Source organism: Cajanus cajan, chromosome 6 (assembly GCF_000230855.2).
Source record: "Cajanus cajan strain Asha chromosome 6, NIPB_CcT2T_4, whole genome shotgun sequence".
Taxonomy (NCBI): domain Eukaryota; kingdom Viridiplantae; phylum Streptophyta; class Magnoliopsida; order Fabales; family Fabaceae; genus Cajanus; species Cajanus cajan.
In genome coordinates, this window is record NC_138522.1 from 9,476,120 (window position 1) to 9,492,117 (window position 15,998).

Genomic DNA, 15,998 nt, shown 5'->3' on the forward strand with positions numbered 1-15,998 from the left:
TATCTATCGTTCATTCTATTTATTTAAGGATTTACTTTCATGAATTTTATTACTTGTTGGTCATTGATGAATATTTGGAAATAAGTAACTTTTAAATCATTCTACTCCATCTCGTTATACTCTAAATATCTCAAAGCGAAACATACCTAAATTGAAACGCGTGTAGTGCTAGTTCGAGTAAAAAGAATCCATAAACCGAGTTTCACCGTAAACACATACATGTTGGTGAAACCTTGAAGATGGAACCGTTGTGGATCATAAAGGGTGTGTGTGCGTAAAGATCATATAATTGTGTTAAATACACTTTCCTTGATATATTAATATATTTCTCTCGATTTTTAATTATACACTTCCCAAATACCTTTTAATTATACTCTTCTTAAAATTATCTCTAAAAAGTATATTGATAAAATTATATTTTTAGAAGAGTAAAATTAAACTTTCAAAAAGAGTACTTTTTAGAAATATAATTTAAGATTCACAAAATATAAATTTAAAAATTATTATTTCATAATAATAAAATAGATAGAATTTTAAAACAGCAAGTCATAAGGTTTCCTCAATTAAATAAATAATTTAATGTAATTAAAAATAAAAATATTTTTGGATTACATTTTCATATGCATTAAAAAAAATCAACAAATTTATACTACAACAGTTTCATAAAACCCATTCTCATGAATGCGAGTCCAACACCTATTATTAATCTTTTAAAAGTGTAAAACATTTTGATGTATAAAAATTCAAGTCTTACAAGGACCAAATAATATGAGACTTCTTTTGAAATACACTCATATATGAAACACTTTCAAAGTCAATAATTTTAACCCAAATATATTAATATAGATGGCATTATCAAAAATCATTGATTGATAGCAGGGACGGAGCCAGGATTTCAATACTGGGGGGCCGATAGTCACTACCCAATCCTATTCCTATTGCCAGTGTTACTTGAGAATTGAGAATTGAGAATTGGAATGATCAAATGAGGCGCTACATTTTTTTTAAAAAAAAAAAAATTCCAAAGTGATACCACATAGCAGGCCGTACCAGAAGTCCAAAAGTTGAATAAAAAAATAAATTTGGGTTATTCATTTAATTATACATATGAGTTTATATTAAAAATAGGGGGTGCCATATAGTAATATATATGTATATAAAAAAAAATTAAAATTGTTGGGGGGCCGTGGCACCCGTAGGTCCCCTCTTGGCTCCGTCCTTGGTTGATAGCCAATTCACAAAACACATTGGGGCAAGACTCTTGCTTTAAAGATCATTCAAGGTGATGAGGGAAAGCACTCTAAGAGATTATGTAGATATGTTGTTGCTAATTGAAACTAATGGCAACAAAATAATGGTAAAACCAAAGTTTGTATATATATTTGTGCACGTAAGAAGAATTTTGGCCGTGTGGAGGAAACTAATGTAACTGAATTTAAAAAGTTAAGCTTAGAAGGCAGTTATTTGGAGTCATGGGTAGAGATACCAATGCCATGTTCATTATTACTTGGGACGCACTTGTGTCATAAAACAGAGAATCTTGGAGATGTTTTCTTATATTGCTACTTGAAGATATTGACAATATTAAATATATAGGTTGGAATTTTATGTTATACTACCCAACAGAGGAAAATGTTAGTGTGCATATTATATAATAAACTCAATGCAATAATTATGTTTTTTCTCTCTCTTGATCATGTGTGTTGACAAGGCTTAGTTAAGGTGTTAAAGGAAACTATACCCATAACAAATTATAAGTTCTATATCAAATATATGTATTATTAAAGTTTTAAAATTAATTCACTATGGTTATTTCAAGTGCAACTTTAAAGCTTTAAGAATTTTTATGACGGTAATTATGACTAAATCAATCACATTTATTCATAATTTCTTGTGATATCACTGTAAAATTGTGATAACCACAATTTAAAATCCTGTATATGTTGTTAGAATATCTTATAACATCACATCTATCTAGTCATATAAATCTGATAATGTTTAATCTCTATTCTATTATTTTCTTTTCCTCCCTTTATACCTAATATCTCGTAATTTTCAACACAAAAACTTCAATAATGTTGGCTTTTAAGGGAACAAATTTGAAGACTTGACCCGGAATGTTATTCAGAGAGTCAACACAATTATTACATGATGAATGAGACTATGAAAATCAATGCAAGAACTTTTGATTAGCTAAAATAGTTTTAACCAAAAAACCTTAATGCATGTCATATTTAATGATTCCGTTGTATTATGATACATACTATGTTATGATTAAAACTTTTCTGTTTTGCCATTGCTACATGATTTAATTCTTGTGTAGGTGTATTTAGTGCAATGTAGTTATGAATTGGTTTATGAACAGGCGTGATTTAGGTGTGCATTCCAGATCTGATTTGGGACATGTCATTGAGATTTCCAGTCTATTTAGTGTGCATTTCTAGTCAAGTTTGCTACCAGATTAGTTTGGTGCACAATTTCAGTATAATTTTTCAGTTTTGGTGGAAGTCTAGTTTTATTGTTTTATTTGGTATAGCTCTACCCTTATCAGATTTTATTTTGCTATGGTTTGATTTCTTATATGTCCGGTAAGCTTCTAGCTTTGGTACGTTGCATTTCTGGTATGTCAAATGTTAAACTGTATTCATCTTATATATGTTTATGATCTCTAACGGAAATTAGTTATTATTTCTAATCATAAATATTTCTTATTAATATTATAATTAAAAATAAAATATTTATGATAGAAGATGTCAAATAACTTGAAAAAGAAAAAGAACCTAAAATTGATCAATAATGCTTTGAGGGTCAGCTAGATCCATCATTTATTTGTGTGGCTTTTTATACGGTTAAAATATTTAATGGTGTTCAGTATGATGCAACGATTGAATTTGTGGTGTCCAAAGGACTACTGCAGTTGTTGTTGGTCTATTGGGTGCTACTGTAGGCGCGACAAATGGCCCTATTGATCCGGATGAAAATCTTCTACTTTTAAAACAACTATAGTTCAATTCTAAAATCCAATGCTTTAAATTCATTTAAACTATGATCAATATTTTCATGTCGAGAAATATGTTAAGTGAAAAAGTGATTGCAGCCTCTTAGTTATGATTGATGTATCCATCATTTACTTGAATCATAACTATTTGATAAATTAAAATATCTTATTTATTAGTTAAAAATATTTTTTTTAGAGAAAATAATATGAGAGAACTTCTATAAAGTGTAAATTAATTTTAACTTATCAAATTTTTATTTTATTTTATTTATATTTTCTTTTCTTGTAAATATTTGTAAAAATATTTGTCTAAATATGTGTTTAAACAACTTTATATACTTAACCCATGTTATAAATAATATATACATTCTCATATATATATATATATATATATATATATATAGTGACAAACTTTCTAAATCTCAATGTCCTCAAAATGATAATGATAGAGTTGAAATGAAAAAAAATTCATATATTTTTACTGTTGGTAGTTTGATGTATGCTCAAATTTGTACTCGTCCCGATATTATTTTTGTTATTAATATTTTAGGAAAATACTTGAGCAACCTAGGTTTGGAATCTTCTCTCAAGTTATACAAGATCAATAAGAATAAATTTTTCATTGATTTTAAATACACAATTCTTTCTAAACCTTACTCAAACATACTATAATATTGTGTTTTATGTTGTTCATTTTTTCGTAATTACTATGATTTTTTAACAACTTATTCCTAAAAGACAAAGAAAGTCAGGATTCGAAACAAACTTCAATTACTGATCAACAATTCAGTATCATGTGTTCTATAAGAAAATGAAATTTCCGTGTGATGGGTTTGGAGTCTCCATTACTCCACACAACATATGATGGATCTTCCTGATGACAAGACACACAAACTCCGACACGGTCTTACGTTCAGGACGTGAAAGCCATGGTTATATTTTAAAGAAGTATCCCAAGTCTTACGTGTTCGAGATCGACATGCCAAGCCTGAAATTTGGGGATATTGAGTTTTAATTTAATTCGTTAAATTAATTTAAAAGTTATATTTTAAAGAAATTCTACGATATTCACTATAATTGTAAGATACTGGAATAATTATTTTATTTTTATTTTTTATTGCAATTAGTTATTTTATTTTTATTTTTATTTAATATTTTTAATAATTTATTTGTATAAACATTTTATATCTTTATATTATTTTTATATTTTTTTAATTTATATCTTAATGTAACATCTATTATAATTAAAAAGTTTAATATTAATATTTTATTAATATATTTTAGCTTTTTTTGTGATAATTTTTTTGAATTTACAGTATAAATTAGTTTTTCAATTTTATTATTTGTTTTTTATTTTAATATTTTATAATATTATTATAATTTTTAATTTTTAATTTTTTAATTTTGTCACATAAACAAAATTTGTTATAAAAATTGACCTTTTGATTATTTTTTTTTAAATTAGTCTTTTTGATTGATTCATTTTTATACAAATTTTTAATCTAAAATTTATTTATTTTGAATTTTTTTTAAAATTTATTTATTCACATAATTTGATGTACCAAAATCTTTCAATTTTTATGGGTACCATAGCAACTTCCTATATTTTAATCCTCTTATCTTTCACAATAAAATTTTCTCTCACGCTCTTATCTATATATATATATGTATGTATGTGTGTGTTAAAAACTTTAGTGTCTAAAAAAAGACTTTATAAAGTATATTTATTCTGAATATATGCGTATAAAATAAAAAATAATTAAAAATAATTAAAAATTATATATACATCAATCATTTTATAGCTATGAAAGTAGATAATTCAATTGATTTTTTTAAAATAAAATAAATTTATTCTCTTCTCCCCCTCCTAAATAAATTGAGCATGCTCTCCATTGTCACATACACTAGCATCGCTATGCGTGCAACCTGTAGCAACGTTTTTTTTTATAATTTATTTTAGAATATTAAATATTAAGTAAATTTACAAATAAAATAAAATAAAATATATTTGTCTAAAAATTATCTAAAATTTATCAAAAGTATACCTTAATTTTTTAAAAAATGAATCAGATTTCAAATTTATCTTAAAATAAAATATGAAAATAAAGATAAGTTAATTTAAGAAAAGAAAAAAAAAAGTATATACAAAATATCTGTTTAAAAATATACCTTAATTTTTTTAATATAAATATCTCTTAATTTTCAAAATTTAACAAATTTAAAAAACCTCGTGTCCGAAAGTTACCATATTTTAAAAAAATAAAGATAACTTAATTGAAAATACATGTTAAATTTTCAAAAATATATTTTAACTTTTTTTTAAAAAAGTAATGGATTTGTTCAAAAATATATCTTAAAATTTTAAAAAATATATCTGAAAGTTTTTAAAACATAATAGATTTTTTTATAACAAAAAAATAAAGAAATAAAAATTAAGTATAACAACGTAAAAAAAGAAAAAAAAATGGACCACTATAAACTAGAGCAACATGAAAAAATAAAAAAAAATAAAAAGTTTGGATTACTATGTGCTATAACAATTTTTTTTTTTCCATACGGGTTTATATTTTCTCACGGTGTTAATATGAAAATCGTTGACCAAACTAGTATTGCTATTGACTCCAACAATTCTCAAACGATGCCATGTAGAACTTTGATGTCATATTTAGTCAAAGAAATCATAAAAAAATATTTACACACAACAGAAGTATCACTATGAACCATAAGACACCACCTATTAACCACCTCAAAGACTTGAATTGTTTCAAAACAACCCTTTCTGGTAATATATTTCTAAAACTAACTTACAATGGTCAAAAAACCTTGTGATACTTTTAAAATTGCAAATTATATTCCAAATTCATAATTAAAACTTTTATTTGCATAAAAAATCATTTTTTAAACTAAATATCTCCTAATCAAGAAATAAAATCTAATCTCTTAAAATATTAAAATCTAATGGAGAAATTAACTTCTTTCATAAGATATCTTTCCATACACATTTTGAAAATTGAACCTTTAATCACATACTTAAAAAAAAGGTTATTTACCAATGATAAGATTATTTTACAATAGCAAAATCACGATGAAAATTTATCGAAATTAAAAACACAATTTAAACATACAATCTGCGAACAGTCCGGGAAAGTAGCAATTCTGCAGAGAAATCAAAAGTGAGACCATTTTTCTTTCTTTATCTGGTCAGATGAACAAAGAAACACGGTTAACCCTGTTGCTTAAAAGCTAATCACTATCGAGTCCATAAAAAAAAAACTACAGGGCTTGATAATCAAAAGCCATATCTATTTAAAGTTACAGTACTTGTTAACAGTTATTGTACACCGGATTGGATGGGCCAAATAACGCCCAACAAATTCTCATTCATTTCCGTAGACCCTTTTGATTGTAGAAATACTAAATACTAAAAAATGACTACCTAATCTACACAACTCAGTATTATGCTGCTTCTGGTGGTAAATCATGCACCAAAGGGCTCTCCTCTGCTTAGATTTTGCCATAGGAAGATATCTGGCCGCAACTTCCTTTGAGGCTCAACAAAATTTATAGTTCTATTATCATACATGTCACTTAGCTTCCTTGGTAGCAAACTACCATCATCCTTGCTTTCAACCAAAAAGGGGAAGCTTCAGAAATCATCATTGCCTTCATCTTTTGTTGTTGTATTAGGACCATCATCAAAACCTGAGCTAGGGGCAAGCTCATTCAAATCAAGGAAACGTCGCTTTGCGGTGCCCTCAACTTCCTCTTGACCTGGACTACTTGATTTTTCGGGAGGCTGATTTTGGTCTTGGTCTTGGTCTTGGTCTTGTTCCTTCTCCTCTGCAGCAGGATATTGGTTGTTCTCTTCTGCAGGATATTGGTTGTTTTCAGGAGGCTCAACTACTTTGGTTTCTTGGTCTTCGTCATCATTGCCATCTGAATCTTCACTTTCCATATTATAATCCCCATTCTCAGTAGGATCTGAGTGATCATCTGATGCATTAGACTTGTCAGGTTTAATGAACTCTGTTTCTGAATCAGACATCTCATACTGTCGGTAATTTATTTGGTTTCTTGTTGCCCTCTTACTGCGTCTTAGACCTGATTGAATCTCACCCACAGATCTGAGTTTAGTTCCCCTCCTGGTACGGCCTGGCAATCGCTTGATTTTTCGGGGCTTGTCACTGTCCTCACTGACACTCAAGGAATCTTCTTCCTCGTCATCTTCTTCTTCATCTTCAACATTATCTTCATCCCAATGGTATTCTTCATCTCCTTCAGAGCCAGAGCTACTAGAAGTCTTCCTTCTCTGCTTACGTTTTCGGAGATATTCTTCATCATATACAGCTTCTCCAACAATATCATCATCACTGTCATAGTCAGCCTCATTATCTGACACTGCTTCAACAAACTCTTTCTCTGAATACCGTTTAGGTCTCTGTCTTCTTCGATTGCTGATGTGAAACAGTTGTCAGTGACATAAAATACAAGGTCATCAGAAAAGTTTTGAAGGGAGAAAAATAAACTACAAACCTTCGATCCAACATGTCAGTTTCATTCTCTTCTTCCATATCATCAAAATCAGGTGATTTTGGAGATGGCATGCCAAAATTTAGATCTTGAGGATCATGTGAAGGACCACTCCATTTACCATTGGTTAAACCTTCAGGTTTTACTCCTGTTTCTCTCCTGGGTATAGGTTCTGGGGATGGTGGTTTCTGTCTGATAAAAGATAGAAACAGAACTAAACCGTGAGTACAAAGCATAACAGATGCACATGATTGGCCCCTTTTCTCTCTATATATGTAGCATAAAAAATAAAAAACAAATAAAAAAAAACACATCAAGAACAGACAAATAGAGGGACAAGAATGTAAGATCAAAAGATGCATTTCATACTTGGTTATCTTAATTGCCTCGTTGATGGATCGATCGTAATCATCTGCAATGACAGTGATGTCAAGTCAATGTAAAATCAGCAAATACTGATACTCAAGAAATAACTTTACTGTTGTCCAATCAAACATAAAATTAGGTAGTTCAGGTGAATTTTTTTTTTTTATCATAATTATAGCTAAACAGGAAGTTGACGTATAAAGTTGTATCCTGGATGCCCAATGAAACTGAGAACTTATTCATGTCCAAATAGGCTTACCACAGTTCACCACTATCAGTGCAGGGTACAAAGTTTAGTGATTAAGTTACTGTTTCATTAAAAATGTGGTTGCATGGAAAATAAAAAGGTTGACCATGGTAGCTATGCAAAATCCAATAGAAAAATTATCATATCCAATTACTCATTGGATGATCCAAAAACCGAAGTCAGCCATCAGAAAGTCCCAATAAATTATCTCTGTACTAGTGAACCAGCCGCCCCTGGTGGGTAAAGCTTTTTAGTCAACTAAAACCAGACATTCCCTTAGAAGAATGAAATAGATATTGGTTACCATATTCAGGCTACTTGCCCCAGAAGTTACCTAGGGTCCTAACATACCCATAAGAGCCCAATAATAAAAATACTGAGCTGTCTAATAAACTCCAGCAGTCCATGCAAAGAACACATGAAGAAAATAAAGAGGCTGTGAAAACAAAATCCAAACTACGATAAAACTTCTTACCAAAAGTGTAGGTAACAGGTTTCCTATCACGAAGTGAACGCCCTGGGGCAAGCCCATCAACACCCAAGAAATTATCAAGAAGAAGAGCTTGTCTGTGTTGTTTCTTCAGCAATTTCTCCTTTCTCTGCACAAGACAGGCCAATTTTGTCAGTTAAAAGCACAAAAGGATTCTTCATGGACCATATTTAAACATAAAAGAAGAGAAAACATGAACTTGAGTTCAATTCTCCGAATGCCCCATCTTCTCAATTTTCTCAACCCATGCCACCCATAACCTAAAAGAAAAGGGGGCCAGTAAACAAACACAAAAAACAGTACCTTGTGCTCTTTCTCAATTTCAGGGAGCATGTCTATCTTCACCTTCTTTCCTACAGAAACCTCCATTCTGTTTTTACTTGTGAAAAGCTTCTCCTGTTCAATCAAATGAATAAAAGAAAATAAGATGAAGCTCAACTAAAAAAGTTGCAATCTTTATGAAAAACGGCAGAGTTAGGTGATTCTTTCTTTTATTACTTCCCTTACTATGAAAATGGAAAGAAAGAAAATAATGGTCAATCCTATCACACACACATCAAAATTCCTGTTTTGTCTGTCCACCTTTTTGACATTGTCTGTCATTTTGTTAGGGTGTTATTTCTGATTTTGTACCTTCTTTCTTTTAATCAGAAGGACTTTAGCGTTAGAATCTCTTCATCCATCAGAAAAACCCAGCTGCCACACTCTGTTCACACCTCAGTGTTCTCTTTCAACAAATTTTCAGACTAATTCCCAGCATTTTCAGACTTTAGACAAAGCATTTTCTGGCCAAACATGTTCTTTTCCCAGGGGGCAGCCTCTGTTCTTTCTCAGGTCTTTGATCCACCTCTGCCCATATCTCTTTTGCATAGGTTATTTATTTTAAATAGTCTTTCCTTTCTATTTGATTATACTTGTTACTTATTTAACTATTTGTTTTTGTTTGAGCACATAATTGTGCCAGCATACAAACTTGTTAGAAAATTCTTATTAGTTACTTTTACACTTTTTTTATTAGATTAAATGCATTTTTTTTCCAGTCATGTTTCACGATTTCACATTTTGCCACCTACCATTCAAATTTGCACATTTTGCTGCCCCATTAGTTAACCACTGATATGCTACATTGATGAAATTGATTGCTAACATAGCATGTTTATTACTAATACAGTACATTATGTCACATTATCATTTGTATATACATCATCAATCATGTCAACACTCAACATGTCACATCAATAGTTAACTAACGACGTCAAACAATCAACTAACAGGGTAGCAAGATATACGAAAATTTGAAAGTTAGATAGCAAAATATACAAATTTAAAAGTTGGGTGGAAAAATTAGCGAAATTGTAAAACATGGGTGGATTATGCTTATATTTCTGGGTATACCACTTCTCAGCTTCAATTTTTCTGTTTGATGATTGACTTGTTAATTATGCTTTAGACTGACGGTGATATTATGCCTATACATAACCTCTGATTATTAAAGTTCAATATGTCTTTGGTTTTGGCTAGTTTTATTTTGGAACATTTAAATGTGTAGTATGTATTATTTATGGTGTACACATAATCCTTGGTATAGCAGCCATCCTGCCATCCACTATTTCATTATAGTAATTTTGGGATCAGCAAGATTGACAACTACGATTAAATGTTTTTATAACTCAATGACAGGCTAAATCTTTTGCAATAATGAGAGTCACTTCACTTGGTTTAATGCCTCGGTAATAACAAAAATATCTGCTACTTCAGAAATCAACTCATTTGTTTTGAGAGAGCAAACTGTGCTTCTTGCATCCAAGGTATTATTCTCAAGATTTTCTCTAAAACATATCAAACAGAATAACTTTTTCATTCTCTTTTTTTTTGCCCTTTTTGTTTCTCATTGCTTATGCATGTGCTCTACAGAATGAGTTATACATGTAGTACTTGCTCCACTTCAATAAATTTCTCTTTCGACCAAAATAAATTAGGTAAAGGTTTCAATTGATAATATAAACTAACAACAAAGCTCTAACATTAATTTTCTGTTACTAGTTAACTCAAATTCTCAGACACAAGATTTTTCAATTCATTTATTGATACTTCAGAAAAGATTATTATTCATTTTTAGCAATGTGAATAAAAGTTTTGATCTTTGTTATTTTTAGGTTTGATCAATAATTTGTGAATCTAATGGTTTCATTCAAGGACAACAATTAATTTTGCATTTTCTACTAAATAACAGTTTCCTATTCAATAAGTTCACTTATAACTTAAGTTAGGGTTTCTAAATCATAATATAATTAGCATCAGATGGTGATTCCAGATATTACAACACATTAATTTACTTATTAATCTATCATGTAATTCATTATCTAGTTCTAAGCCTATAACTCAGAAGTCCCAGTTCCAAGCATAACACAGAACAATTGTTAAAACACCCCTGCTGAAAATAGATAGATGAGCTTCAATAACTTACAGAAACATCCTGAAATTCATCAAAATTGGTAGCAACTGTTTCCCATTGGTAGGTTGTATTAGAAAAAACCTGGGAACCCCTTGGTTTCCCTTTCCTCAATTGAACCACCTCAGTTTTCCTTATTTCCCGATACAACCTATGACCAATAACTGGGTCATCTTCATACCTACATGAATCAAATGCCATGTGAATAAAATGCTAAAACAGACATAAATATACATAAACTTTCCAGCATGACAGTTCAAATTTTGAACAGGTTGAAGTGAAAGCACATATATATTACCAATAAGAAACTCCATGCGAATCACCACCAATACGCTCCTTACGGAATGTCGAAAGTTGAATCCCGCGTTTGATTGAGCTGTCAATGAAACCTCTGATATCTTCTTGCTGCAAAATACTAGTCAAGTTTAATCATGTACATTACCAAGAGGGATGATCAGTGTAAGATATGTCAGTCAGGTGAATGATTTTGCCCCTCAATCTGCCTAAATGGATGCACTTAGGTTTCCCTGCACTCCCCCCATTATTTTTTCCAAACACCCCCAAAGAAAGTTATTGCAGAATACGGCCATGCATCTCAAGGAATCTGTGAATTGTATTACAAGACAAACAATTGAAGCTGATCATCACACCCTTGTTAAATACACAAGCCCAAAGAACAGCCCACTGCGAAAGACAGAGGATAAGTAAACCTAAAAAGGGTGGTTGCAACTTGAACACAACCAAGCAAGCAAAAATTATGAATAAAGGATAAATATCATGTATAGATCATAAAGGCAAAATTTTCATAGATCCAAGCTAAACTCAAGTGTCCTCATCCTACCATACTGACATTCACCCAATCAAGGAAAAGGAATATAAGAAACATAGATACATAAATGTTAAATAGGAAGAGTACCTCAACACGAATGTCACATAATGCTTTTAAGATGACCACACGAACCCCTGGATCAAGTGATTTATATACTTCAACCTCCACTCTGTCATGTCAGCATAAAATGAGACTTCGTAAACACAAAGTGGATTTTAGATATTGCAAGACTTACTGATTACTTACCCATGTGAAGCAACAATAGGAAGATCCCCATCTGCAACCTGCATTTGAATTCCATTTCTTATATTAGCTCTTGAAACTACAAAATGATACATTATTCTGAATTATCAGTTTGCTGAATATAAAATGCCTCATTACCCAGTGCCACCAATCTCTCAATTTTCTGCATAATACAGTTATCCATGTATCACGTGAGAGTGCCATTCGTGTAATGGGAGGAATTGCCTATTAAAAGATAGAATTAATGTTATTAACAGACCAGCAGAAATTTTGCAAACCTGTGATATTGCTTACAGAAGAAAGTATTGATCTTGCAGACATTGAGAGGGATCAGTGCCCTGTAACTCTGTCTTAAAAGATAATGTCAAACAACTCTTACAAGCTCTTAAACTGCAATATATCTATCTATCCACTCACAAAAGAGACTAAGCAAAATTGATACTATTATAATATTTAATCCAAGTTTAAAAACATAAATGAGTTCTAGTATCGCCAAAGCTTTGATAACCCACTCTGCACATAACTCAATAGGTGAAGGACCAGTGGAAGTATAGACTTTATTGTGAGAGAGATGGAGTTCATTGCACTACTGCAGCTTAAAATATAAAACTTCAAGCACTTCTGCAAGATTTGGAAGTGTAAGACCAATAACATTAACCAGCCTAAACTTTCTCACTCCCCAGTCCCCAGTATCTCTGTATCACTTATCAACCTATGTACCCCCTAGCATACAAGTAAAAGGCCCGGGCATGATTTGTCATTATAATAACCAAAAATTTAATTTCAAAACAATTCAAGTACCACAGTTTTGATCAATTCATCTCCATCCACAAACTTATTATGTCATTGATGTGTAGAATATGTACAACCCCTAATACAAACACTTTCTCATTGTAGCACAGGATTTTCAATACAGAGCTAAATCCTCAAACATTTTACTGAATAATTTTCCCACAATATTTAAATCTGCTAGGAAGCTACAGTTCAAGTAAAAAAAATTGCAATAAGAATTAGGCACAACAAAGACTCGTCTCAAAAGTTCTGAACTTCAGAGTAGGCCATCTTCAGTAATTTCTGTGAGGATGCCTAAACACTTTATAAACTGTCCAGCAAATTATACATCTGCATCTTGTAATAATGATCATGATTATTTTTGAGATTGATTTAAACTCAGAAAATTGGGAATAGGTCAAACAAGGCTGAAACCCAGTAAAAATATTCCACAGGTACATTTGGAAAATGTAACCATTTGATACAGCATATTACTTTTTACTTAAAAAGAATAGTTATAATTAAACAAGACTTAATGGTTGCACATTTACACACTATCCTTCTACAGTGAAATGGGACTCTAAATCAGAGCAGAAAGCACACAGAATCATCAGAAGTCCACAGTTTAACACTTAAGTGCAAGGAACAACGCATTATCTTTTTCAAAAGAAAAGGGTTTCTCATACAAGCAACAAAAACCTCCAATCAAGTACCTTCTTTGCACTTGCCAATTTCTGTCGAGCATTGAATTCAGTAGCAAAACAATCATGTCCTCTCACTATTTTATTGGCCAACTATTTTGTGGCCATGAGTCCATCAAACAAGCAATGCACTTACAAACTCCATATTTGTCAGTGTTTTGTTTTCAGTTCCTTCCATCAATTTCCCAGATTCCAAAAATTTCAACCACCCCTTTGAATAAAGACACATTCCAACAGACAAGTAGTGACTTGTACTCAAGTTTATCATTCGGATCCAACCCATTCACTTAGAAAATTTGCACAAGTTCTCACCTTTCTCATTTTAATTACATTCCCAAAATATACAACTGGATTTAAGCTTACACTAACCAAAGCAAATGTCCCATTGCACACTATATTCCCTTGCAACCGCAGCAGCCTCCTAATACCCTACAGTAACAAGAACTCCACTTCATAGCTCCAAATTTCTCTCACACCTAGCAATGGCCCTCAACAAAACTAGCACAAAACTACTACACCAAACTCAAGCCAGGCACGCAGTCATAACCACAAACTCCTACAAACTCAGCCAAATTCAACAAAAGCACAAAAGTGCAACATCCTACAAACTCCTAACGGATAACAACAAACACAAAACTAACACAGCCCACAAAGACTAGGACTTAGCAGCTATAAGGTCCTATAAAACAGAAGAAAGAAGAAATGCAGTACACACACAAGAACAAACCAAAGGGACAAAAAAATCATAAAGCACCAACCTTTAACAAAGGCATATGTATATCACCCAATGTGTCATTGGGGGTGAGCAAAGCCGTCTCAAACTCTTCAGCCGAGAATTCTACTGAAATATTCAACAAAGGCCTAAACAGCTGAACAACGACAAAAACCTTAGACCCGTTGAATGCATAACAAACCAAATGAAAAGGGAAAAAAAAATAAAAAAGCAAAACAGTTCCTAAGCTCACGTTCAAAAAATTGAGTATTGAAGCCAATTCCCACATCGACCGGAGGTTATAGCGCGGCAACTGCGCCGGCGTGGGAGGCTCCACCAGCGGCGTCACGATCTTGCTGCATTGCTGCGGCTGCGGCGGCGACGGCGGCGGGGACTCCTCGCGGCGAGGCTCCCTCTTCGCGGCCTTGGGCCTCGCCGGCTGCGACGCCGAGTAGAGACGCGCGGCGGCGCGAATGGTGCAGGCGCGGGAGGGGCGGTTGCGCGTGGGGGCGGGAGGAGCGGCATCGGCGGCGGCGGCGGTAGCGGTGGTTTCCTCCTTGTGCGAATCGGGTTCGGCGGCGTCCTGCGGGGGAGGGGGAGATCCTTGGGACATGGTGTGAGAGAGAGATCAAAAAGGGTTTTAGGTTAGGTATGGTGGGATTACACGTAGAGGATCATATTCGTTGGTTAGCATTGAAGACGGAAAATCAAAGTGGAGAAGGGGTTGTAGAGAGAGAAGGGAGGAGGGAGCACTTGTTTCTTTTTTTTTAGAGAGAGAAAGTATGAATGTGCGGAAAACAAAATTTTGGAGCACTGTTTTTTTTTCTTTAAGGGGACAAAAGAAAGGGTCACAAACCCTCAAACTCTAAGGAGCATGTGCCTATGTGTGCGTCTGCAAATATAGGGAACTCCAGGAACCAGAGAGAGATGGATTGAGAGGGTCACAAACACACTACCAGAAATTTGGGTTTCAAGTTTTTTCTTCTTCTTTTTTTTCTTTTTTTTTTTTATGGTACGGTCGTTGTATTTTGTTTTGTTTTTTTGATAAAGGTTGTTATGTTTTTGTTTGAGTTATGCTGGTAATTGATTTTAATTTTCGTTATTATGTCTGTCTTGTTTAAATTAAATAACTGATTTTTTTTCTAAACGAGAGGAAAATAAGTACTTATGTATGTGTCATTTGTTTCTCTTTCCATATTCCAACTCCATGTTCGATTTGACCTAAGCATGCTGGAGTAGAGTGATGAATTTCAAATGTTCCCCTCTGGGCTGAAGGGAACCAGGTTGCATTTTGCAAATTCTGTATATAGAATCTTGAAATCTTGACACACAAAATAAACTAAATCCCCTTTTCTTTTGGCCCAAATTACGTGATAATATTTCTATTCTAAAAACTAAATCTATATGGGTGCAGAATTATCGTAGACCCATGTCCTATAAGGTCCTAGATCACAAGATCAGTAACATCTTGCAACGTTTCATGGATGACGTGGATCGGATTTCACGGAAAAAAAAAAATCATTCCATTTAATTACTTTACTTTCCTTAATTTATTTATCATTTTTTTAAATTATAATTTGATTCGATTATATATACCTGGTAGAAAATAGGCACACTAATGTCCTTCAAAGTAGAACTCCTTTCTCTTCGTATCTCTCG

At 32.3% G+C, this 15,998-nt stretch overlaps 1 protein-coding gene across 1 annotated transcript; it reads right to left on the reverse strand.

Moving 5' to 3' along the window:
* Positions 1 to 6,152: 6,152 nt before the first annotated feature.
* On the reverse strand, positions 6,153 to 15,355 carry LOC109789861 (DDT domain-containing protein DDR4). Its single transcript, XM_020348897.3, has 12 exons — positions 14,593 to 15,355; positions 14,386 to 14,496; positions 12,294 to 12,380; positions 12,159 to 12,196; positions 12,000 to 12,081; positions 11,382 to 11,488; positions 11,099 to 11,264; positions 8,935 to 9,027; positions 8,617 to 8,740; positions 7,898 to 7,940; positions 7,532 to 7,720; positions 6,153 to 7,452 (listed from the first exon to the last, which is right to left on the reverse strand). The coding sequence occupies exons 1-12, from the start codon at positions 14,950 to 14,952 to the stop codon at positions 6,645 to 6,647; spliced, it is 2,208 nt and encodes a 735-aa protein (XP_020204486.1). The 5' UTR covers positions 14,953 to 15,355; the 3' UTR covers positions 6,153 to 6,644.
* Positions 15,356 to 15,998: the final 643 nt, after the last annotated feature.